General features: G+C 47.5%; 1 protein-coding gene across 5 annotated transcripts in view; it reads right to left on the reverse strand.

The window, feature by feature from the left end:
- ASAP1 (ArfGAP with SH3 domain, ankyrin repeat and PH domain 1) overlaps positions 1-23,657 on the reverse strand; it is a 216,462-nt gene that overhangs the window by 22,650 nt on the left and 170,155 nt on the right. For 3 of the 5 annotated variants that reach the window (XM_059672302.1, XM_059672306.1, XM_059672303.1), the window contains 10 exons: positions 22,797-22,872; positions 21,599-21,685; positions 17,183-17,272; positions 15,891-15,991; positions 14,730-14,799; positions 9,359-9,446; positions 8,139-8,187; positions 5,457-5,620; positions 3,232-3,365; positions 1,065-1,156 (listed from right to left, as the gene is read on the reverse strand). In XM_059672302.1, the coding sequence (XP_059528285.1) occupies positions 1,065-1,156; positions 3,232-3,365; positions 5,457-5,620; positions 8,139-8,187; positions 9,359-9,446; positions 14,730-14,799; positions 15,891-15,991; positions 17,183-17,272; positions 21,599-21,685; positions 22,797-22,872 (951 nt within the window). The remainder of the gene's footprint in view (positions 1-1,064; positions 1,157-3,231; positions 3,366-5,456; positions 5,621-8,138; positions 8,188-9,358; positions 9,447-14,729; positions 14,800-15,890; positions 15,992-17,182; positions 17,273-21,598; positions 21,686-22,796; positions 22,873-23,657) is intronic. The other 2 variants (XM_059672304.1, XM_059672305.1) reach the window with 1 other exon arrangement.

Genomic DNA, 23,657 nt, shown 5'->3' on the forward strand with positions numbered 1-23,657 from the left:
AGAGCAAGCACATAAGTTTGCTGGGTATTTCCCGGGTTTCGTCAAGCAAATATGTCAAGTAAGCGTATGTTTATGTATTCGTCGCTGTCCAAATCCATTTGGTGCCTGAGTCCAGACAGTAAATTGTGAGAGTTCAAAAGTGAGGGATAGATCAGCAAATATGCTCGCGATTCAGTTCCTGAGTTTGGATGGTATGTCTGAGACCAGAGGAATTCACGCACTCATTCCCACGCCTCCTCCTACCTCCCCAAGCCAGGCAGCCAGACATGAGGTACATAGTCAGATGCCTATGGAACAGTGATGGCGAACCTATGACACGTGTGTCAGAGGTGACACGTGAACTTATCTTTTTGGTTGATTTTTCTTTGTTAAATGGCATTTAAATATATAAAATAAGCATCAAAAATATAAATCTTTGTTTTACTATGGTTGCAAATATCAAAAAAATTCTATATGTGACACGGCACCAGAGTTAAGTTAGGGTTTTTCAAAATGCTGACACGCCGAGCACAAAAGGTTCGCTATCACTGCTATAGAAGGACACTCGCTTTGTCCCGCATCTTCCTCCATGACACAACAGGAATGAACCCCCAGAAGTGGGGCTGCCGAGTCACAGGTAAACACACTTCTGATGGTGGCAAAGACAGCGAGCTCGCTCCTCACGGGCAGCGTGCCACCTGGATCCCCACCAGCAGCGCCAGGGACCCTGGGATGGCTGCTTCCCCAGTCTCGCCGCGGGGCTGTCACGCATCTGGACCTTTGCCAACCCGACAGGCGCCTCCCACTGCTGTTGTGTCTCCTATTTATCACAACAGGCGTGATTTAGAGAATCGTCCTCATGAAGCTTCACCCTCCAAGCAGACGCCACTCCCGAGGGGGAGGTGATGCTGAAAATAACCGTGTGTTCCAGAAGCATGTTGCAAAATACGTTTCTTTGCTCTGCCTTTTCCTCATAATGGGGTTTCCTCTTGGGGGGGTGGTACTATAACCACGAAGATGTTTTTGGGGAGGGTTGAAAAAACAATGATAGGCGGTAAAGAATTCAGTATGTTAGAAGTACTTACATGTCACTCATTGGGGTAGGTTTTGGTGAGGGGCTGGGTAAATTTGCTTCCATAATATCATTGAAACTATTGTTCCCAATAGTCTTGGCCAACTGTAACATAAACACAACATAGCAAAGTTGTAACTACTGGTTTAAAAGTTCCCTATTATTGCTGAATATGTACCTTCCTTCACTTGACTCAGGATACAAGCCATCCATCCATCTCAGTGGTTCTCAACCTTCTTAATGCCGCCACCCTTTAATACAGTTCCTCATGTTGTGACCCCCAACCATAAAATTATTTTCGTTGCTACTTCAAAACTGTAATGTTGCTACTGTTATGAATTGTAAATATCTGATATGCAGGATGTATTTTCATTGTTACAAATTGAACATAATTAAAGCATAGTGATTGATCACAAAAACAGTATGTAATTACATATGTGTTTTCCGATGGTCTTAGGCGACCCCTGTGAAAGGGTCGTTCGACCCCCCATAGGGGTCGCCAGGGGTCGCTGATCCATCTGGTCAACAAGCATTTGCTGAGCACTTACTATGTGCCTCATTTCTGGTTGAGGGGTTTATTCTAATTGGACAGAAAAGAATTTAGAATTCCTTTATATTTGGGATACAAATTAAGATGCAGCCCTGGCCAGTGGTGCTCAGTGGTTGGAGTGTCAGCCCACGAACCGAAGGGTTGCGGGTTTGATTCCCAGTCAAGGGCTCATACCTGGGTTGCAAGTTCATTCCCCCCCCCCCCCCCCCCCCCGCCGGTCAGGACATGAGTGGAGGCAATCAATTGATGTCTCTCTTTCTCTGCCTCCCTCCTGTCCTCTCCTCCCTCCCTTCCATTCTATCTGAAGGCAACGAAAAAATATCCTCAGGTGAAGATTAAAACAAACAAACAAAAAAGATGCGGCAGGCAACTAATGAAGAAGCTCCACGCTTCTGGGTTCAAGAACCTTATAAAAAAATTCATCCTGAAGGTCCTCTGGTCGTTCAGATCATGTGGGCATCAATATAAAGTGTAAGAACGCTCATTACAGCCGTCTCTGGGGAAAGGCGTGAGTTCATCACGTGGCGAGTGTTTAGCATGTGGACTCTTCCTGCTCCCAGTTATCACCCTGGGCTTCATTAATCGAGTCAAGGAGATGGGGTGATGCCATTTCCACACTAAAGGAGGAAGTTTCAGGGGCTGGCCCTGAGCCTCTCCCCTCCAGTCCTGAGTGACTGGGGAGCCGGTATCAGAATACTTCCTAAGTTCCCTGCTCCCTAAATCGAGGGGCTCCCACACCCAAGACAGACCCCGTTGCTCACGGGGTGCTCAGACGACACGGCTGCCGGCTGGGGGCCTGACTCTGGGGTGCTGTGCACCGGACAAGCGCCTGAGGAGCTGGGCTTTGGGCTGTGGGGCCCAGGCTCGCTCAGGGTTTGCTCAAGGGCCTGGGGTCTGAGACGGAGCCTATGTCACGTCACGCGCTTTCATTGTTACAGACCAGTTAGTATAAATCCCAGGCCACCAGGTTCAAATTTTGTAAGACAGGGCTTCTGACCACAGGCATTCTGGGAGATGCCCAGGGGGCCTTCCCGACCGGATCTATGTACTGGGGGGAACCGATAAGGCTCCAAATTTGGGTGAATCATGATGGGAAGGGTAGGTGATAAGCTCACACCTGCATAGTCCTTCCCTTACTACCTAACGAAGTCAAGGCTTAGGAGTGACTGGTTTTAGGGCAGGAGCTAACAGGCTACTCGCAATTCACGAGTACTTTTAGAAACAAACAGTAAAAACAGAGAAACTCTTAGGTCACTGTTTCAGATAACATGAGTCCCTAGGTAAAGCGAATGTGGGAATTCAGGGCTTATCTCCCTTTGTGCTTTTCAGTGAGTCATGTAAGACTAATTCTGAAAGAAAAAACAGCTTTGAAAAAGCCCACCCAGGAGAGAGCCAGCAGCTGAACTAAGTCTGGAAATGCCTGACGCACCAGCTCTTCGCACAGGAAACGGAAACAGTCAACATTACATACCACAAAATTCACATCTTAAATAACGATGCAAATTAAACAACATTCAGGAAGTAGAAGTCTGTGTACTCACCAGAAACAGAAACCTCAAAGCAATATGCTAAATACATTCACGACAATAAACGTATAAAGTTTTCTTCCAAAGTACAGGCCACTACTCACCAAGAGTTCAGAAGTTCCCAGTTTGTCTAGTTCCAAAGACTGAATGCGGGAAACATGGACCCCCATTTCCCTGTGGATTCCAGAACATTCTATGCAGGTCAGAATACCCAAGTTGGTTGAAAGCCAGGTGGGTTCTGTGGAGAGGATTGTGAAGACAGTGAACAAAGTATCTAATTGTAGTGTGCCAACTACAGAGGATGCTAAAACAACAGCGGTAAAACGTGAAAGAATTATGGGGGAAGACTTAAATGGAAGACATAGATGCTTGCATTTGGCCGAGGGCCTATGATAAAAACCAATAGCTTGTTAGAGAGCAAAAAGTGTAATAAAACACGTTTTTAAAAAATTTCCTTTCAATACTGGATTGAAAACCACATGAAGTTCTTTATTCTTGTGAAGCATGGGAAAGACTTCCATGAGGCCTTCGGACACACCTGTAGGCCTGGTGGGGGCGCTCCCTCCGCACCTGCACCCTCCCCGACAGGGACGGCTGCAGACCTGCAGTCCAGCACAGGGACAGGCTCTGCAGCAAGCATGTCAAACTCAGCGCCCGCGGGCCGCAGGTGGCCCACAATGAATGTTTTTGTGCCCAGCCAATATAATGGTATGTAGGAAACATTTTAATAAAAATTTTATAACTTAATTTTTATAATATCTGTTATACATCATTGGTAATAATGAACTACAATGTTCGCTAATGACTGATGACTATAATCGTGTTGCATTCACGCAGGCGCACCACTTCTCTCCACTACCACTAGCAGCGACTATTTTAGCAGCCAATGGCCAAGTCATCAGTCTTGGACTGACTTGTTTGGTGTGCGCCAACAGGTAATATTTCGCTTTCAGAGAAGTGCATAGGTTTATTTGCGTTACACTTATTAATTTGTGCAGTTATTTAGTGTCTGGTAAGTTCATGTTCAAGAAAAAATATTATTTTTATTAAAATGTTCAATTATTTTATGTTAACGATGACTCATTTATTTCAGCCCTTTGTATTCAACATGTCTCTATTGAAATAAATCTGTTTCTATGAAAATTGAAGCTTTTGTTTTTTTTGCGGCCACATACACTTAAACTGTGTTGACGTGGCCCGTGTTAGCCTTGGAGTTGACATGCCTGCTCTACAGGCATCTTTAACCCGAGTCACAACTCCCATGAGCCCATCGTCTCGGTGACGGCCTGTCCACAAGTGCCTGTGGGTAAGAGCTCAGGCTCTCAGAGAGCTTAGGCCTCTGTTTCTACAACCGAAAGGCTCCGGAACAGCAGGAACAAATATTTCTATTACCCGAACCTGCAGGGTCCTCCCTATGGGCCAGCTTCCTTTCCATGGGCCAGTGCCCGGGCATCTACACTCCTCTGCCATGTCCTCCACCCAGTGAGTGCCTAGCCCACACATCACGGGGGTGGCAGGAAACGAGTCGTGTCTCGGAGGGGCCTATGCCATGTTGGACTGAGAAGCCCATTTTCACAGGTAAAACATCATGGGTTGTAATGTGTACGAGCTACAGGTTTGCACCCATGTTGTGACCCCTCCTAGATGTGTGACCTTAAGCAAGTCACTTGCCCTCTGAGCCCCCCATTTCCTCCTCTGTAAGATGGGGATAATATTAGCATCTTGCTCACAGAAGTTCTGTGAAGATTCAGTAAGATACTATAAGCAAAACAACTAGCACGGTCCTTATGAAGCCCTGAATAACTGTGAGCTACTGTCACCTTCTAGGTAACACAGGTGCCATTTGGAAATAGAAGATTCCAGGTGATACGGAGGTTGGGAGGCTTCACTAGGCAGGAGGAAAAGTGATGTACCACGTGTCAGCCCCATCTACACGATTTCTTTAAGTCTTCGTAAGAACTGGGGTTTATGATCCATTTTTAGGATGAGGAACCTGAAGATCAGAATAGTAAAGGGACTCGGCGTGAGGCTGTCCAGGCTGCGAGGGGCAGGCTGCCGGGATGATGGACTCCAGGTCCAGCGCTCCCCCATGCTGCCCATGGTGCCATTTAACGGGACCTCACTAGGAAAGGTAGCATTCTGGCTGGGGACCATGTAGGGAGAGCAGGCGGGAGCTCTCTAGGTACAGCAAACAGCCCGGTCACTCACGCTGGGAACCGTGTTGGGTGTGCCCGTAAGGAGGCAAGGGTTTTAGATTCCTAGCTCAGGCATCTTCCACAGGAAGAGGAAAAGGCCTTTAACAAGCCAGCTCTGCTTTGGGGACACAGACCTGAGGAGCCGCAGTCGCAGCAGACGTCGTTGCCAGGCAGCCGCTGGACGTCCTCGATGATGGCTTTGGTCAGGTCTTCCAGGCTGTTCTCGCCCGCGCTCTGCTCTCCACGGAAGGCCATGGTCAGGGCCTCCTCTTTGCTGTTTGTCAGCACTGATATCCACCTGTGGTCAGAACAGGGGAAGGAGACACTGTTTTCTCTGTACACTGCAACCAATCTGGTTTCACCAAGGAACACCAAGAGACACCGCTCCCCCTAACAATCAAGTAGGAAGGAAAGGAAGCAATTAAACCTAAAGGAAAGAGAATGAAAGAATGGAAAGCAGCGAGTCAGAGAGAACGGCAGATGAGAGGACAGATGAGGGAGGCGGAGGTCTCTATCACCGAGGACCTGCAGGGACATCTGGACAGAACAGAGTGGACGTCAGAAGGAAGAGGACTCAGCGAGGGACCAGCCCAAGGTGAGGATGGGAAAGAACTGGTGACAGGAGGCAGGAAAGAGCTCAGCAAAAGGCACAGTCCTCTGGAGGCCAACTCAGTGAGGCCCTTGACGTGGGAACAAACAGGATATTTCATTAGAAGTCGAGAAAAGTTATGCTCAGGAGCCCTGGCCGTGTGGCTCAGGTGGTTAGAGCACCATCCCCATACACCACGGTTGTGGTTTGATCCCTGGTGAGGGCACATACAGGAATCAACCAATGAATGTGTATATGGGTGGAACAGCCAATCAGTGTTTCTCTCCCGCTGTCCCCCCTCTCTAAAATAAATAAATAAAAATTAGAAAAAAGAAAAGAAAATTTATGCTATGAAAAAGGTATATTAATATGGAAACATGCTGGCATTTTAATATAAAACAAAAAGTGAAGGCTATTAAATGACATATACAGTATGATCACAGTATGTCTTGAACAAAACACATTTGCCACCAACCTGTGCATATGATAACCTAAATGCCCAACAACAGGGGCTGATTAAGGCCAGAAATAACCCAGCTACTGAAATTTAATTTTTTCTAATTTTTAATGACTTTGGGACGATGCTCACAATATAATATTTTGTGAAATAAGCAGGAAAAACTGTTGCACGATATAACCCCAAATTTAAATGCATGTACGGATTATATATTTTTGTTTGGGGGAAAAATGGCTAGAAAGAAACTCATAAAATATTAATACCGCTTGTCCCTGAGTGACCTTCTGTAGGAAAATGGAGATGGATGGCCTGACTCTGTGCCTTCCTGTAATTTTCCATCTATAGGGAGCTTGTATCACTTTCATGGATGAGGAAAAAGAGCCAAATTTATTTTTTTAAGAAGAAAAGAAAAAACATTTCCCAATCACAGTTTGTTCTCACCGATTGCAGAGTCAGGTAATATCTATTCTCAGCAGAGAATACAGAGGTCCAGAACGGAGTCTGTATTTTTTTTTGGTGTCTTGTAGGATCAAACGGATATGAAACAAAGGACTATCTACAAAAGGTTTTGAATTAGTAATAGAGACAGCAATGGGAGGGAAGGAAAAGACAAACCAAACTACATGGAGTCCCTGAGGTGCAATTCATACCTTTGACTCCAGGTGGCGCTCACCTTAAGTTTGTTGTGAGAAATGCATTTGCACAGCTTTAGCTTTCCTACTGTGATGTGGAAAACTACACCTCAAAACCAACACTCTAGGGACGGGGTGTGGGGGGGGGATGTCACTTAATACCTTTTAAATTAAACTGCATATTTTCTATCATTTTGTCTCCAGTTACAAATTACAAATTGATTTGTTAAAAATAGTTTAAGAGACCGGACTCAATAGGACCGGACACCACATGTTATCTTTGGCACTGAGCTTACTGAAGTTTTCACTGGCTGCAGGGTCTCTGTTTTGCTTTCCTTAAGCCTTCTGACGTCCTGCCTATTTAGTATTACAAACACTTACTATGTGCCAAGTATTTAGAATTTTTAAACGCAATCCTCCATCCCGCCTCCCAGGGCCTCCAACACCTTGCACATGAGGTACGTGAAGCCCAGAGAGGCTAACCCACTTGCCCGGGTCCACAGTGGACTGGTGTCCGACTGGGACAAAAAACACTTCTAATGGCTCCCTTTTTCAGAGTTCCTTCCATTATGCCATTTTTGCCTCTTTATTCGAGAGCTCATGACAAGTAAGGAAATAAAGAAGTCTGTCATGAAAATCAGAAAATACGAATATAAAGGACAATGAATTCTCTGGAGGAACAATTCAAATTTGGTGCAATGGAATGGCTGCATTTCAAAAGGGTGGAGAATCAAAACAGCTATTTCTGACAATTAAAGAAAAAAAACCTTTAGATTATTTTAGAGTAACAGGCATAAAAAATGCAAGAAAAAGAAGAATGCACGATTGTATTTTAACACTTTCAAAAGGGCAGAGCCGGGACCAGGGGTCAGGCCGGCCCACCTCAAGCACGCAGCTGCTCCTTTTACTGCCCCTGAGCCCTTCCTCGGTGAGAAGTGATTTCTGTGTTCAGTTTTACTGGACACTTTCCTCCGTGTAACTTGGTGGCGAATGAAGAACAGAGAGAGCAGCGTGGGCTGGCCCGGAGGGGAGAAGCTAGCGTGGCGAACCGCCAGGGGCGGTGCTGAGTCATAACGAAATCCTTACGCATGTTGTACAGGACGGAGGCGCGTGGTGCCATTAGCTCAAAACTACTTACGCTACGTAATCCTGCTCATCTTCTGCCTGAAAGTGATACGTCCTATTATCTAAAATACAAAAGAGAAAAGAACGTGAAACCTTAGAAAGCAGAATACCTTCAGGTCTAAAGTAAATTTTGCAAGTTCCTAAAAACAAACAAACAAAAACCCACAGTAAAAGTAGGGTTTTAAATTTATTTTGTTTTTACGCCACTTTGTTTTAGCAGTTACACAGTTCATGTTGTCAATACTATTTTTCTAAAGTGCCCAGGAATGCAATAAAATAGCTGCCAATACCACGCTGATACCTGGCACTTAGGAAAAAGAAGTGGGAGGGGGATGGTTCTACCTGCCCGAGTGGGTTCTAGTGACAGCTGCAGAGTGCCAGCTGCCAAGGCAGTATTTTACTTTTCATTCTCAACTTGCCTTTTATTGTGTTTCTTTTAAAAAAGATTTTCCTTTTCGGAAATAGTTCCTAACTTGCAGGGCAGCTCTGACAGCAGGGCTCAGTCAAAAAGCTCCCCGCTGGGCTGCTCTCTGCGAGGATCAGCTTCAAGAAAGAAGGCCTGACCTTGCTTGACGGTCACCTCCAGGCCGCTGCCCAGGGAAGGAGGGCGTGGCCTAACTTCGATAGTCTGGGCAGGTGTATATAAGGGAAGCTCTTGCTTAAAATTCAGAATCCGCTAGAACGCTTCAACACGGTCAAGTCAAACTAACCTTCACTCAACTAGCCAGCCACGCACTATGTGACCGCTCCCGGCTAGGCATTCACACCCTGTCTCCTGGAGACGGTGTTTATGCCCAAGAACACACTATGGGCAGTACAGCCCAAGGGTCTCAACTGAATCTCTGCTTTAATGCTGTGTGACCTTGTATAAGTAACTGAACCTCTCTGAGCTGTTTTCTGTCAAACAGGACACCAATGGGGCTTTTGTGAGGATTGGCAATAACATATATAAAGCACCCAGCACACGCTGGATGCTCAGTAACTAGTCAATAACCTACAGGTTCTGAAATGGAGAGGTCTAGGCTTTTTGAAGTCATCTTATAAATCTAACTTCTCACTAATAACCCAAGAAACCTCTTGGTCATAAAATCAGAGGGGCTCCGAACTTCAATAGGTGCTCCAGAATCCAGCTCAGGTGCCCTGCCAAAGAGCCTTGCACGGACCAGTCCTTGGGAATGGAAATGGGCAACATCAGGATCCACAGGAACTGACCCGGAGAGAAGAGGGACTCACGTGAAATCAGGTCAAAAGACTTCTTGTCCTCGGCGTTTGGCTTCACCTGGCAGGTGAGAAGGTTCAGCTTGGCTGGCTGCCTGTTAGCCTGGAACAGAGAAAACGGAGTCATTACCTGCTGCACCTTACCCCCGCCTGCCAGGCCAGTGCCTTGCGGGGCAAGCATGCGGTTTCAGGCAGCAAATTTGATAAAAGTCTTTCCCCCGCTTCAGTTTGTTGTTCCACTTATTTCTGCATTCACTGGCTGATACATGTACCCCGAGCGAGGAGTGAGCCCGCAGCCTCGGCACACTGGGCCAACGCTCTAACCAACTGACACCTGGCCAGGGCCAAATGTGATAGTCTTATTCGGACACTCAGGATTCTGAACCTCACTAAAAAAGAAAAAATTTTTGGTGGTCTACTAAATGTCTGTTAGCCGTACATAAATACTATATTGGTGATTAATCAGAATGGAACCAGGAAAATCCACCTTTAAATGAGGAGTGGGCACAGCCCATGGAAATGCACCTTTCTGGACCCCATGCACATCCAGGCCAAAGAGTCGGCACTTCCAATACCACATCCAGCTGTGAAATGTAGTGGAGCACATCTCATTCATTCATTCATTCATTCACTCATTCATTCAGAATGGCCCCAGTCAACAATCACCCCAACCTGGTGTCCCAGATAGCCACAAGTTTTGGTTGCAATGTGAAATATACAGAACTTCTCTCAAGTACAAGGACAACTACCACCCTCGAGACACAGCTCAGTGAGCCCCCAATCTGAAGACAGAAAATGTAGCCAGGATTTCACATCACAGATTTATCAGCACATCTCTTGGTCACACGGATAATTTACACAGACCCTGTGGTGTGTGCACAGCCACGTTAATTTAGGCTTCGCCTACGTGGAGCCTTGCCATGCAATCATTCTGGTCAACACTCGTTCTTGACCTCCTGCCTGCATCTGTTCAAGGTCACACGCTGGCCAATGCTGAGGCCAGCCTGTCTGCTTCCTGCAGGAGCTGACCACGGACTGAAGCGTCTGAGTGCCCTGGCTGGGCGTGACCGGAAGCCCACTGACACTCATGATTCTCAAAATCCCCACGCCAGCAACTTTTCCACCCAAGCACCCCAAGTTTTTAGAAAAAACAGAGGGCGGGGGGAGTAGGGAGACGTCACAGTGACCAAGTGAAGCCCTGAACCACAGAGACGGCGTGTGTTCGAGACTATTTCAGTGACACGCTGCAGTTCTGTCTCAGGGATGAGCAACGGACACTTCACCTCCTGTCTACCTTCTTGTGCTCTCTGGACAGTTTTCGAGATCTTCCTTCTCTGGGGATTCAATGAGATTCGACACAGAAAACAAGCCCCTTGTCCTGTGCCCATCGGCTCCAAAGCCAGCTGTCTGGGCGGAAGTGAGAGCCAAGGGATTTCAGGTTCCTCACATGTGCGTCGGACGTAGACATGGAAACCAGGAGAGCCCGTCAGGAGAGTGTTGCCTAAGAGAGAACACTGGATGCCAGATCCCGAAGGAGGAGACGGGCCATGGGACTGCCGCTCTGCTTAGAACAGACCTGGAGTCTGGGCTGCCAGCGGCCTCAGACTCCTCACCGGCGGCTGCACCCACACCCAGGCCCGGCCGCTGTAAAACGAACTGTTGGTCCTGCAGCGCGTCTGTTTGGATTCCCAAGTGGATGACAGGGCACCCGATGCCCTGAAGGCAGCCATCCCAGGGAACGGGCTCTCTGGGGAATGCTATGCTCCAGTTTGGCATCCACGTGTCAAGGAGGATGTGGAAAAGCTTAGGGAAGACCGAGAGATGATTAAAGGACTGGCAAATGGGGACTTTGAAGATGGGGAAAGGCACTATTTAGTCCAGAGGAAAGATGGCGAGGGAGCGACTTAATAACCATCTTCCAGCCCATGGGGCTGTTCTGGGCAGGTTGGCAGCTGTTTTCCATCTGCTCAGACCAAGAAGAAAGGCACTCGAACTGCAGGCGGAGGTCGGAGCCAGACGCAAGGAAGGACTTCCAAGCTTAAGCTGATGAAGCATAATAAGAGGTTTCAAGTTTCTGAACCGAAGGAGAAATCTCTTTGAAAAACCTAAGGATTTTCTAGACACATTCACCTCTGAATGTGGCAGAGGGTTAACTAGACGGTTTCTTTTTTGTCCCCAATCCAGGTTACTCCAGTGTTTCTGAACATCCTTAGCGACAGATACAACCAATACAGACAGAAAACTTAAAGAAAAGGAAAAATACTCCAGTTCAGCGTTCACTCATTCAGGGGAACAACACAGCACCACTCATCGCTACGCACAGACTCCCTCACAGCACAGCGCCCAAAAGCCTCGAGGATAAGGGCTTGATACGGTTTGAGCCATTTCATGATTGGATTCCCAAGGGATGGACTTTTCGGCCTCCACATGAACTTCAGGGACACAGACACAGCCTGCCTAAGCACAGTGCTTGTTCTCCCCCAGGACAGCTGACATATGACCATCACCCCAAGTGTGACTTTGAGGAGCCAAAAAAAAAAAAAAAATCCCACACAATTTCTGACAATCTGAGCAGCCGGCACAGCCAGTGCCGAGCCGGGAATATGAGAAAATGGAGTGGGTGCTCGACCTGCGTCCCTGGACCAAGGCACCAGGAGGCTCAGGGGTTGTTACTCCGTAATAACAGCCATTCCAGATCTGTATAACTTTCCAGAATTTCAAAGCACTTTCTCGGGGTCCAGCACTAATTTGCAGGCATATTGATTAAAGCCGGCATAACCTCTCCTGCTGGCTCAGCAGGCGGAGAACGGAGTGAGGCTAAAATGGCTCGCCCTGGGATTCATCAGAAACAGTTCAGATGAAACAGGAAAGAAAAAAGAACAAGGAGAAGAACGGGAAACATTTGCCAAGACCTTCCTAAAAACCTCTGCATGTGACCGCCAGGCTCCTGAAACTTCAGCTGCGGCCACTTACTCTGCTGCTCCCCCTGCTGGGCAGGAGGGGCGCTGGCCTCCCTCCCTCCTGGGTCACCCTCTGCCTGCTGCCTCCACCTCCTGCTCCCTTCCTCCAGGTGGCTCAGATCTGAATGTCCTGAGTGCTTCCTGGCCTGACCAGCCTCCCCGCCTGTCCTGCTGCACGACCTTCCTGGCTCTTACTACCCCGTATTTGCTTCTTGTCGTTCTTCCCACTAAAAGCACACATTTCTCTGTTTTGTTCACTAAACCGTGCCCGGCACACAGCAGGCACTCAATAAATATTTCTCGAAGGAATGCATTCCAGGGGCCTTATATATACGACCTGTGAGAGAAGTCTTTTCAGTTTCTTTCACTAATTCCGATGAAGAGAGGGGGCGGAGAGGTTAACTAACATTCCCACAGCCTCCCAGGAAGGAGACGGCAGAGCCTGAGCCTGAACCAGGTCTGAGGGGCCCAAAGCCCCATCCCTCCTCCAGCTTCAGGGCAGGCCCGGGAAGCCAGCCACACGCTGTCCCTGGAACAGCGGGAGCCAGGCACGTGGGAACATCTCCTTCTGAGAGGAGGGTTAGAAACAGAGCAAGGGCTAGAAATATATCATATTTTAATATATTCTCTGGTCATCTGATTTCCCCTCATTTACTTCCATAATTGATGAAAAAAGAAATTTTAGAAGGCTATTTGAAAACCTCACCCACTCATTCATTTGATAAGATAGCTCTTAAGCCTCTGCCCATTCTAAGCACGCCTGGAAAACACGTGGTCCACGCCAGCAAGCAGCTACGGGAAACAGCTGACCACGGACCCAGGACGTGCTGGGCCTGAGCTCGAGTGCATTTTAATAAGTGGTATTTTCTCTCCTCCTCAAACAGCAGGAAATCGGAACGCGGCTGTGAATACTGAAAACCTGCCGATGGACTACAGGCTTGCCGCTCACTTCTACGTCCCGTGGGCAATGAACTGGAGGGCACCGCCTGGCACGGGATGCTGGCGCGCACCCACGAGCCTTCTCTCCGCCTGCAGGGGCCTTTGTCACGACCTCGGTGCTCTGCCATTTCCATTCCCGCTTGATACATCTTCCATTATGGTTTATAAAAATTAAAAAATAATTCCTTGCTCATTTTAAAGAGCAAAATTGTGATTCCTGGTCTCACTGTGGTTGGCTTTGACTACCAACAAGAGGGAAACTTTTTTTTTTTTAATAGATGGTGTTTTATTTATTTTTTAAACATATTTTATTAATTTTTTACAGAGAGGAAGGGAGAGGAATAGAGAGTTAGAAACATCGATGAGAAAGAAACATCGATCAGCTGCCTCCTGCACACCCCCCACTGGGGATGTGCCCGCAACCAAGGTACATGCCCTTGACCGGAATCGAACCTGGGACCCTTGAGTCCGCAAGCCGACGCTCTATCCACTGACCCAAACCGGTGCTGGCGAGGGAACCTTTTTGACAAGCGTATGGATTTTGTCGAGACAGGACTTTTAGTTGGAAATGGGGGATGCAAAACAGAAACAAAAATTCTAGACAGATTCTAGACATCAACTGTAAGGATGCAATGTGTATGTATATACGCTGACAATCTGAAGATAAACAGAATATAAGTGATAATAGCTTAGCTATTTTCCACTTTCTATTAAATTGCCTTTGTTACTAAAAAATGGGGAGTCACGATTGAGGCAATTTTATTATTCACGGTTATATTTATAGACCCTTTAACATAATGGTGGGCTTTCTGAGTAATTTAAATAAACAGTAACAATGAAAAAGACTGGACATATTTTACACGCGTTGTTTCACTTCCTACATTACCTAACTAGTGCTCTGCGAAGAACATCCTCTGCCATCTTTGTAATTCAGAAAAGTAGGTTTTCGCAACAACCAGTATTATCTCCCAAAACATTGGATTATCAACTAAGAGAAGACCTGATCTGGTTTGGGAGAACAGACAAAAAGTCCTGGTGGAGCCCTGGCTGGTTTGGCTCAGTGGTTTGAGCATCAGCCCGAGGACCAAAGGGTCTCGGGTTTGATTCCCGGTCAAAGGCATGTACATTGGTTTCAGGTTCATCCTGGGTCCCTGTTGGGGGACACGTGGGAGGCAACCAATCCACGTGTCTCTCTCACATCGATGTTTCCCTCTCTCTGTCTCTCCCCCTCCCTTCCACTCTCTCTAAAAATTAATGGGAAAAATATCCTCAGGTGAGGATTAACAAACAAACAAAGACCTGGTGGAGTGACAGAACAGCAGGGCCGACACCGCAGGACAAGACAATATCCCACACTATCTGACCCGCCTCCACACGTAAACGCGCCTGGGGAACATTCTGGTGCCATGACAGCACGTGTTTGCCCGTTTCTAGTCCACGCGGCCCAAAGGCAGAGCCGGCGAGAGTGCGATCGCAGACACACTTACTGTGGCGTGGGAGATGGTCAGCATGCCGTTCTTGACCGCGCACTTCCTCCTCTGCCACACTTTGCGGATCCTGCAGAGCCAGGCAGACAAGCTGGGTTAGGGTCCGTTCACTCGGGGACACGTGGTCACACAGCGTCATACATAACCATCATTACAGCACGAACCACCGGAGCCACAGCAGCCACACGCTTCGGCTGCCCCTCACTCCCCCAGGGGCAGGGACTCGGGAGGAGGCCTGCCCAGGAGGCTCACGACGGCACTGGTTCTGGTCTGAGAGCAGGAGGAACGAAAGCGCCACGGGCACTTTCACACAGAGCATTCTGCACGAGTTTAGAAGAAGGAAGTGTGTGTGGACTCACGTGTATGTGACTTGTGTAGGTTTCTAAGGCATATCGCTGATTGAAAAATGCAAGCTGTTTTAAGATAATTCAGGTATGATCCTGTACTGTTTAAAAATAAAAACCTCGCCCAGGAGGTCACGGTTTCGCTTCCCAGTCAGGGCACATGCCCAGGTTGCGGACTCGATCCCGTGAGGGGCGTGCAGGACGCAGCTGAGCAATGATTCTCCCTCAGCATGGATGTTTCTATCGCTCTCTCCCTCAAAAACACTTGAGACTCTCTGGGTAAAGAAATATGTGTATGAACACACAGAAGAGAGCCTGGAGGGCCTCCCAGAGCCGACAGGAGACTCCTCCCCTCCCCTAGAGCGGGACAGCAGAGATGGCAAGAAATGTACTGTTTCTCGTTAGAAATGGAAGGGGCTGCTGCTCAGCGGGCTGTGATGGAAGAGGGAAGATAGGAGTCAAGGCTGACGTCCAAGGTTGGGGTCTGGGCGGTCAGGTGGGCACCCCAGGCAGAGAAACTGCAAGGAACAAAAGCGGGGGGTGGGGTGAGGTGGGTGGGGGTCAAGAAGTCAGACCACCTGCTTGCTGTACGTCCTCCTCGGTACCTGCCTTCCTAACACTGCAACACTGTGCGTCACACGTCTCAGGTGCCACACAGAGACATCGAACAGCCACTGCTTCCTCAAGCAGCAGGCTCATCTGGGACTCACTGTAAGTGCCTTTCCCCCGTGGGGGGCGGGCAAAGCCCGTGGGTAATCTGACCTGACGCTCGGGAAGGGAGCTGAGCACCCAGGGCACAAGGAGGGGGCGTACGTACCCGTCACTCTTCTTCAGCAGGTACCCCTTCTTCTCGCTGCCATACTCCTTGTTGCCCTGGAGCTGGTGCATGCTGTATCCCCCCTGGCGGCTCTGGGAGTCCTAGGAGAGACGAGTCGCAGGTGAGTCACACGCTGGAGACGCCTCTCAGGTCCCTGCCTCTGAGCCTCAGCCTGCGGCGGTCAGGTCCTTGCCTTTATTTTACAGGAGGAAGCCGGGCAGTCACAAGCAAGTTCAAGGCGGAGCTGGGGCCTGGGGTCCGGGCCTCCTAGCGCCAGTTCAGATCCCAGCTCGGCCTCAAACATGCGGGGGACTATTCTATGGCTACCCCAGTTCACACCAGCAGCCAGGCAGGCACGCGGAGGACCGCAAATCCAAGTCCATGCAACCGGAAGGTGAGTGCTCTTCCCTGGGGGTACCTTTCGTCCCTGTGTACGCTCTGCGGGGTGTGGAACACCCACGATAAGAAGTGCACCTTCTGAGTAAGGTAGTAAGAACTGTTAATAAAGTTCTTGCTCTGTAACTAACTAGTGCTCTGCAAAATACACTCACAACCACGCTTTTAATGAAAAAAAAAAAAAGAAAAGAAAAAGATTGTATTGCAGTGACAAATGTATTGTGTAATTAAAAGGGTGACAAGGGTCGAGAACAACATGGATACCACCGAGCTTGACTTAATGTTGGGGCGCCACTGAGCTTCCCGGGGTTTTTGTAAAGACGGCACCACCAGACTGCCGTTATGGGGAAATGCAGGGAGTAATCTAACGTGGAACTAACTGTACAATGAGAAACGGGTTGCAAACAGAAATAGGACAACACATTCTCACAAACAGCGGTGACTTACTCTCCTAGACTTCGATCAGGAAGGGCAAGAGCAACAGAGAAAAAAGGCAGAACATTTGAAAATATAGTTAATTTCATTGACAGTCTTATCACTCGTAATTTAAACACTTTTTATAACATACAGAGAAAATATTATAAAGGTGACACTAGAACAAACTCATATGCATACATCTTTAGAACCATGATAAACTTTGGCACAATAAAGTATCTATATTAACTAAATTTTGAGTGAGAACAGAAAAAAAGGCAAAATAGAGAAACAGGAAGTACACATTCCCAAGATGACACGGGTGACAAACCTCAAAGTGTGTGCACAGAGAATCAGCACCCCAGTGAGACCCAGTGGGAATTACTTAGGAAATCTAGAAAGAGCCACTGCTCAGTTGGTTGGAGCGCTGTCCGGAGCACCAAAGGGTCCCTCCGGGCTTGATTCCCAGTCAGGGCACATACCCAGGTTTCAGGGTCCATCTCCGGTCGGGGTGCGTATGGAAGGCAACCGAATGATGTTTCTCTCCCACATCGATGTTTCTCCCCCTCTCTCTAGGATCAATCAGAAACATATCCTTGGGTGAGGATTTAAAAAAAAAAAAAGCCACAACAAATTTCAGGATTCTTTTTGTTTTGCTTTTCCGAGTGAAGAGAACTTAATATATCCAGTCCCTAAGCACCCCCGGACAAGGGACGGAGAGGAGGGGAAGCTCTGAGCCTGGGTGCCTACTGATGGCTGGTGCACAGCAGGCCTGAGGGCAGGAGCTGCTTTCTGGCCTCAGCGAGGGCAGCGCTCCTTTAAGGCTGTTCTACATGTGACGAGTTCTGTGCTCAGAAGCGCGTCCCGAACCCCTACAGCCGGGCACCGTGCAGGCCCTGAGGACACTGCCCGGGACACAGCCCGTCTCTGAGGCGGGGACTCACTCTCCACTCACTGTGCTCTCCCGAGCGAGGCCACGAGGCTGCCTGCGCCTTTCTAGGCAGCTGAGTCTACTAAACAGGTTGCAAACTCCAGTCATTCTCTTAACCCGAGTCACTTCTTTGTCTTTAACCGGCCAGATCCCCTGCAGCTGAGCCTCCCCAGGGCCCAGAGCCTGGGACTCCACGGGACTTGGCTGGCGCTGGCCTCCCTGACAGGCGTGCCCAGGCCTCTGGCTGGAGAGCTGAGGGAGGGACAGCAGAGAGCAGCCTGCCTCTACAGCGCCCCTAGTGACAGTCCCGGGAACCACAGTAGGGACACAATTAGGATGGAGAATGGATGGGGCTGGAGAGGGTGGGGCCGTGGGACAAAACACGAGGCCAGATACTGCAATCCACAACTGGCTGCCGGAACCGACGAAACCGTTAAAATCGCTCCGCTGTGGGTTTGGACTCGGGGATTTTCGCCATCTCTCTGCCTCCAGAACATGAAGCACAAAATCGAAACTCTCCTTGGATCCCAATTCTTATTAAAAGTTGGCACCCTTTCACCAAACTGCACTTCTCTGTGTCTGCCCACGTAATTCCTGCTCTTCGGGATTTAAAATTATGATTTTTCCATTTGCATTTAAAAATTATGCCTCTCCAAGCTCAGTCCATTTGCTAACCTTTAAAATAAGTCCTATGCTTAAAAAATGAAAGCGCTTACATATTTAACAAGAATTTAAATGCTGATAACTTAGGAAAACTACTATATCCTGTAAATGTGCCATTAAGACTTCCCTTACTTATAATTATTACAAGCCTAAATACACTCTAGATTCTGGACAATAAACATATCGCATGGGCCTTGCTTCACATTAGACAAAGATGCTTTTAAAGGTAAAGGAAGTGGCTGAACTCCAGGCTTTGACCTCAGAACATTATTCCATTAACCCGAACAGGGAAGAAGCAATCTGTTTCAGAAGTCTAGCATGAAGCAATCCCAAATTAACTGCTAATGAGTTTTATGGCTTAAGAAAGTCATACAAACGATGCTTTCTGCACTTTGAGAAATAATGGTCATTCAGCTTGTGTAGCAGGGCACACCGGATACATGAAAAGAGGGTTTTCTTTTCTGAGAAAGAAAACCTTGGAGAACTGTTAACACTAAATGAAAACAAAAGAAAACAAAATTGAGGGAATGAAGTAGGTGCTGAATCCTTTGCCAGCATAATAAAATTCAACATGTATTCAGGAGAGAAAATGCAAATGAAAAAAAATCATTCAGGCAAAATGAAACTAAAAAACAATGAATTTAAAATAAAACCTTGGGGAAATTGCACGAGGTGAGCCAAGAAATGTAAGCTGTAGAATAAAACACGGTATCATTTTTTAGTTCAATTTCCCATTCTCTGTTAGCAGCACAGATTACCTGACTTTATTAGAAAACCTTTGAATGCATTATTAAGGAGAAAATCTCCAGTCTTTTTAAACTGCAAGCAATTACACACTCATTGGTTTAATGGGGTCCTAAGAGTTTCTGGCACCCGATCTGAGGACAGACCTCTGTTAGGGGAGCTTCATCTCTACTGTATGAATGGGGCGGGCACAGGGTCCTTCTGTCTCCGTGTACTAAATATTTACCGAGCAGCTTTGGTGCCCGGCAGTGTGCCAGGTGCTGTGAGGACTGATGAGTCAAGCCCAGGATCTGTCAGACACCTGCAAACCCCAGGACGGTGCGCTATCGAGAGGGGCTCACACAAAGCTGGGGGTTTGGGGACGATTTATGGACATCATCTTCAAAAATAAAACATTTTCATCTCAAAAAATACTCATGTAGCAAACAGTTCTTCGGGGAGGTTGAGCTACTATAAAAGCTTAAGAGGCCTAATTCCATAGGACATCTGCCACCAGTCATTAGAGAATTTTATTTTCACGAGAAAAAAAATATGAGTCTACCCCAAATCTGGGAGTCCTAGTTACAACACACGTTCATGAGGCTTCCTTTAATTGAGTGGAGTTCGAGCCTGGTGGTGGGGTGAGGCTGTTCAGTGATTTCTTGGGCCTTACTTTCTCGGGCCAGTCTTTAGATGACTTTATACCTTCTGGAACCGAAGAACTAGGGTGAGAAATGAAAATCTCCTTTCATGTTTAACGGAAATCATTAAAAATCACTACCTTCTTTACACAGAGATGATAAACAGCATGAGAATGGACTAGGCAACTAGGCATGCTGTGAGAGATCAACTTTACTTGTAAAATACTCTGGACACGGTGCTAATGAAAACTCATCATTGAGCGATTTGGCACGAAGTTAAAATCAATCAAGCCGCGTGTGTTACTTCCGCATGTACACACTCCTTCGGCTTGTACTGGTATGCAACTTTTCCTTTAGTTATTAGCATGAGCAGAATACACCGGTCTCCATGCACAACCGAGAGCCTACAATAGCTTTTCTTTTTTAAGAAAGCTTCCATATGTAGGAAGTAATCCCTGTGGCAAAACAGGTAGGAAGTGGTTAAGTACGTACGAGTCAGTACAAAACCTTGCAAATTTCTCTAGACAGAGATCTACCTCTTCCCCCCACAATCTGGATCTTTCTATTGCTCTTATGCTGAGTGGTCGCACCCTCGAGGCGGCCTGCGAGGCCGGTGCAGGTGCTGGCCGAGGCGGCTCTGCATGATGTCAGCGCACAGCACACACGTCACCCGGCACTGACACCTGTCCACAGGTGAGCAGGGCCCAGTGTTAAAGGGCTATGGCCTCCTCTCACTTCACAACACCCAGCGAATGTAAAAACTGGAGGCAGAAGCAGCGAGGGCTCCAGTGGCCCAGTGAAGCACCTTCAGGACTGGTGCGCGGGACCAGGGGTGCTGGGCAGGCTTCCCACGCTCGAGGGGGCTCACTCTGTTTTGTTTGGACTCATGAACACCTTTCAGAAATTTCAGGAGATGACAAATAGTTGGCCACTGTGAGATAATATCATGAGGAATTACAAATATTAAAAATGCTATATTTTATAATTATTCAATACTGCATTGAAGAGATCACACTTAAATTCAATGCATAATAATTTCACGATCCAAATAGGCACGTTTCTACCTTCTCCATGTGGCAACTGGGGCTATTTCACTTACTCTCAGCTCGAAGCCCGTCCCCTCCAGTGGGCATCCCGGGTTTTCTGCCCAGAAACCGCATCTCACGCCTCCACCCACCTTATCCCAAACGTCGCCCGCTGACACTGCCAGGCAGTTTTGCATCTCTGCAGCTTCCTCTCGCTGGCATCTCTCCTACAGTATCCACGCCACTTTAGGTACAACTCCTGTTCACACGGCTGACACTCTCCACTTTCTACCAGATGTAACCCCCTTACCGGACAGGACTAACGCTTACTGCCTAGCACAGCTGCTGGCACATTGTAGGTACTAATTAAACGTTTGCACAACAAATGAACAAATACGATTTATGATTAAGGATCTGAGCAGTCATCTAACAGCTACCATGCTCTGTATACTCCACACCTCAGTATCCAAAGACTCGCACCTCCTTTTTCCTAAGTGGGGGGCACAGCTTCTATAGGGCTGTGCCTCAGACTGTTTCTCTATTCCCCCGCCCACCTGCGGCTGCCCGGAAAGAGAGACGAGCTAAGGAGCACAGGGGTGTGCGCTGCCCTGCCTCTCCCCCCACAGTTGGAGAAGACACACGCCTGAAACACACATCTGCAAAGCCAGGACAGAAAGCCGAGCCACGGAGCGGTAGGCTGGGGCTCAGGACACCTTTTCCGTAGGAGGGAAGGGAAATGAAACACGGCTTCTAGCCTGGGCAGTGCAGTAGGTGCACACGTGTCTGGTGTCTCGCCTGTCCCACCCCACCCTGGCAGGAAGCTGTCAGCACCCCTGTTGCAGGTTGGGAGGCACCCACACCCCACCAGGAGCCCCGCCTGCCCGGCCAGCCCTGCTGGAGACGCTGAGCACCTACTTCTTTCTGATCGAGCTGAAGAGAGGATTTTATTAAGTCCCGGAGGGCAGTGAGCTGTTTCTTTTCTTCATCCTGGGTCTGTTTTATCTACAAGAGAAAAAAATTACTCTGTCACTTATCTTTTATATGTTTATGAACAGCGTTTCATTCACCCTGATATACCACACATCGAACTACTCAATGATATAGCCGATTTCCTTACTCAAATCCTTCACATGGTCTCATTTTTTATATAAGAGGCACAATTTTCTCATCTTATGAAGGTTCCAGTGGGTTTTGAAATGAGTGAATAATGCAACATGCTTTCTTATTAAATAATACCTCTAGGCTAGATAATTAAAGTTCCACTTTAAACAAAGTTAAGAAATAACATGGAGTTATTTGCTTCTGGTTTTTCCAAAGGCGGTAGTGATACCACGATGACCTTGAAGGCCCAGAAGAGAACCGGGGACTGAGGACCAAACCCACGGGCCCACGCATGTGTGAGGGCAGAGCCCTACCCGCGGGCAAAGGCTGGCTGCTTTGTAAACACGGGAACCTGATCACAACCAGAGCCACATTCGCTAAAAGAAAAGCAGGAAAAGTACACAGCCATATACTTTCTAAAGTTATACAAAGACACACGGTATTATCTGTGACGCTAAAAACCCCATTGGAACATATGTAGTTGCACTCATAAAACATACACTTTCAATACGATTCATTGCCAAGTGGTTTATGGGAATAAAGGTTGACCTTTATACATATGCATTTAGTATTTTTCCTCAAAGAAGTTTTCCTTTTGCTTTTATAAAAGCAAAACCTAAACATGAGAAAAAAAGAGAGGAAATATAAAGCAAGCAAGCCCCCCAAATCCATAAACTTGCCTACTCAGAGGCAGTCCATTTTATCCTTTCACGACCAAAACATTCCTTTTGCGATTGCTGACGGAAGGGCACCGTCATGTTACTGAACCCTGAACAGAGAGTCACCTAGAAGCAACCGTTAGACTCTCCTTCCGGCTCCTCCCATGCTCCCCAAACACACTCTGGAACATTCCATCACTGACGTCTGAGTCAAACTGAAGGTTTATCTGTCTTTATTGGACACATCACTTAACTGGTCTTCTTGTCTTTAATACTCTTCTAATACAGATTTCACATTTCCTGATACTTATCTACAAAGCAAGTTAAACGCATGTATTTTATAAAGAACTTACATTATATAAGTCAGCAGCCAGTTTTTCAATGTACTGTTTCAATTTGTCAGCCGTTTTCAAGCCATCTTGAAAGAAACTACAATGGAAAACATCAGAGACTTACCCGCAGTACAAAAATGAAATGAACCATAATTACCTAAAAAATCCAAAAATACAATTTACCCTCTTACCATGTATCTACACAAAACACGTATAAAACGGATTTCAGTGTTTTGTAAAAGATGTGCCAACAAACACGCCTGGGCGCTACTGCCACATGCCAGCAGACATCACGCTGCTCACGCTGTCACCACACAGGGACAGCTCCCCTGGTTGTGCCTTATTTGAGCTCAAAAGAGAGAAAAGGACACACTAACTAGTGGGGTGTCATGGACCCTAACTGGACACTCTAAGGAGAGATGGATGGGACTAGAAACAGAGGCCGGAGGAAAGTCAGTCCCCACATGTCCCGAGTCCCCACACGGCTTTATCCTACCACGGACACAAGAGGTGCCTTACTGCACCCAGAGGGGTAGCAAGCCTGGCATGGCTGAGCACTGACCACACGCCCAGCACGCTTGGCACTTCACATAAACTGTGTTTTCTTTTTTTGAAAAAAATATATATTTCTTTATTGATATCAGAGAGGGAGGGAGAGGGAGAGAGAGACAGAAACATCAGTGATGAGAATCACTGATCGGCTGCTTCCTGCATGCCCCACATTGGGGATTGAGCCCACAACCCGGGCATGTGCCCTTGGCCAGAATCGAACACAGGAAACAGGTACATTTTCACATAAAAATTACCAGAGAGCCCACAAAAGCGAACCCGGAAAGGAAACAAGGAGTGAAAAGGCAAATGTGGTGTCGCAGAGCCTCAAAC

The sequence above is a fragment of the Myotis daubentonii genome, chromosome 17, assembly GCF_963259705.1.
Source record: "Myotis daubentonii chromosome 17, mMyoDau2.1, whole genome shotgun sequence".
NCBI lineage: Eukaryota > Metazoa > Chordata > Mammalia > Chiroptera > Vespertilionidae > Myotis > Myotis daubentonii.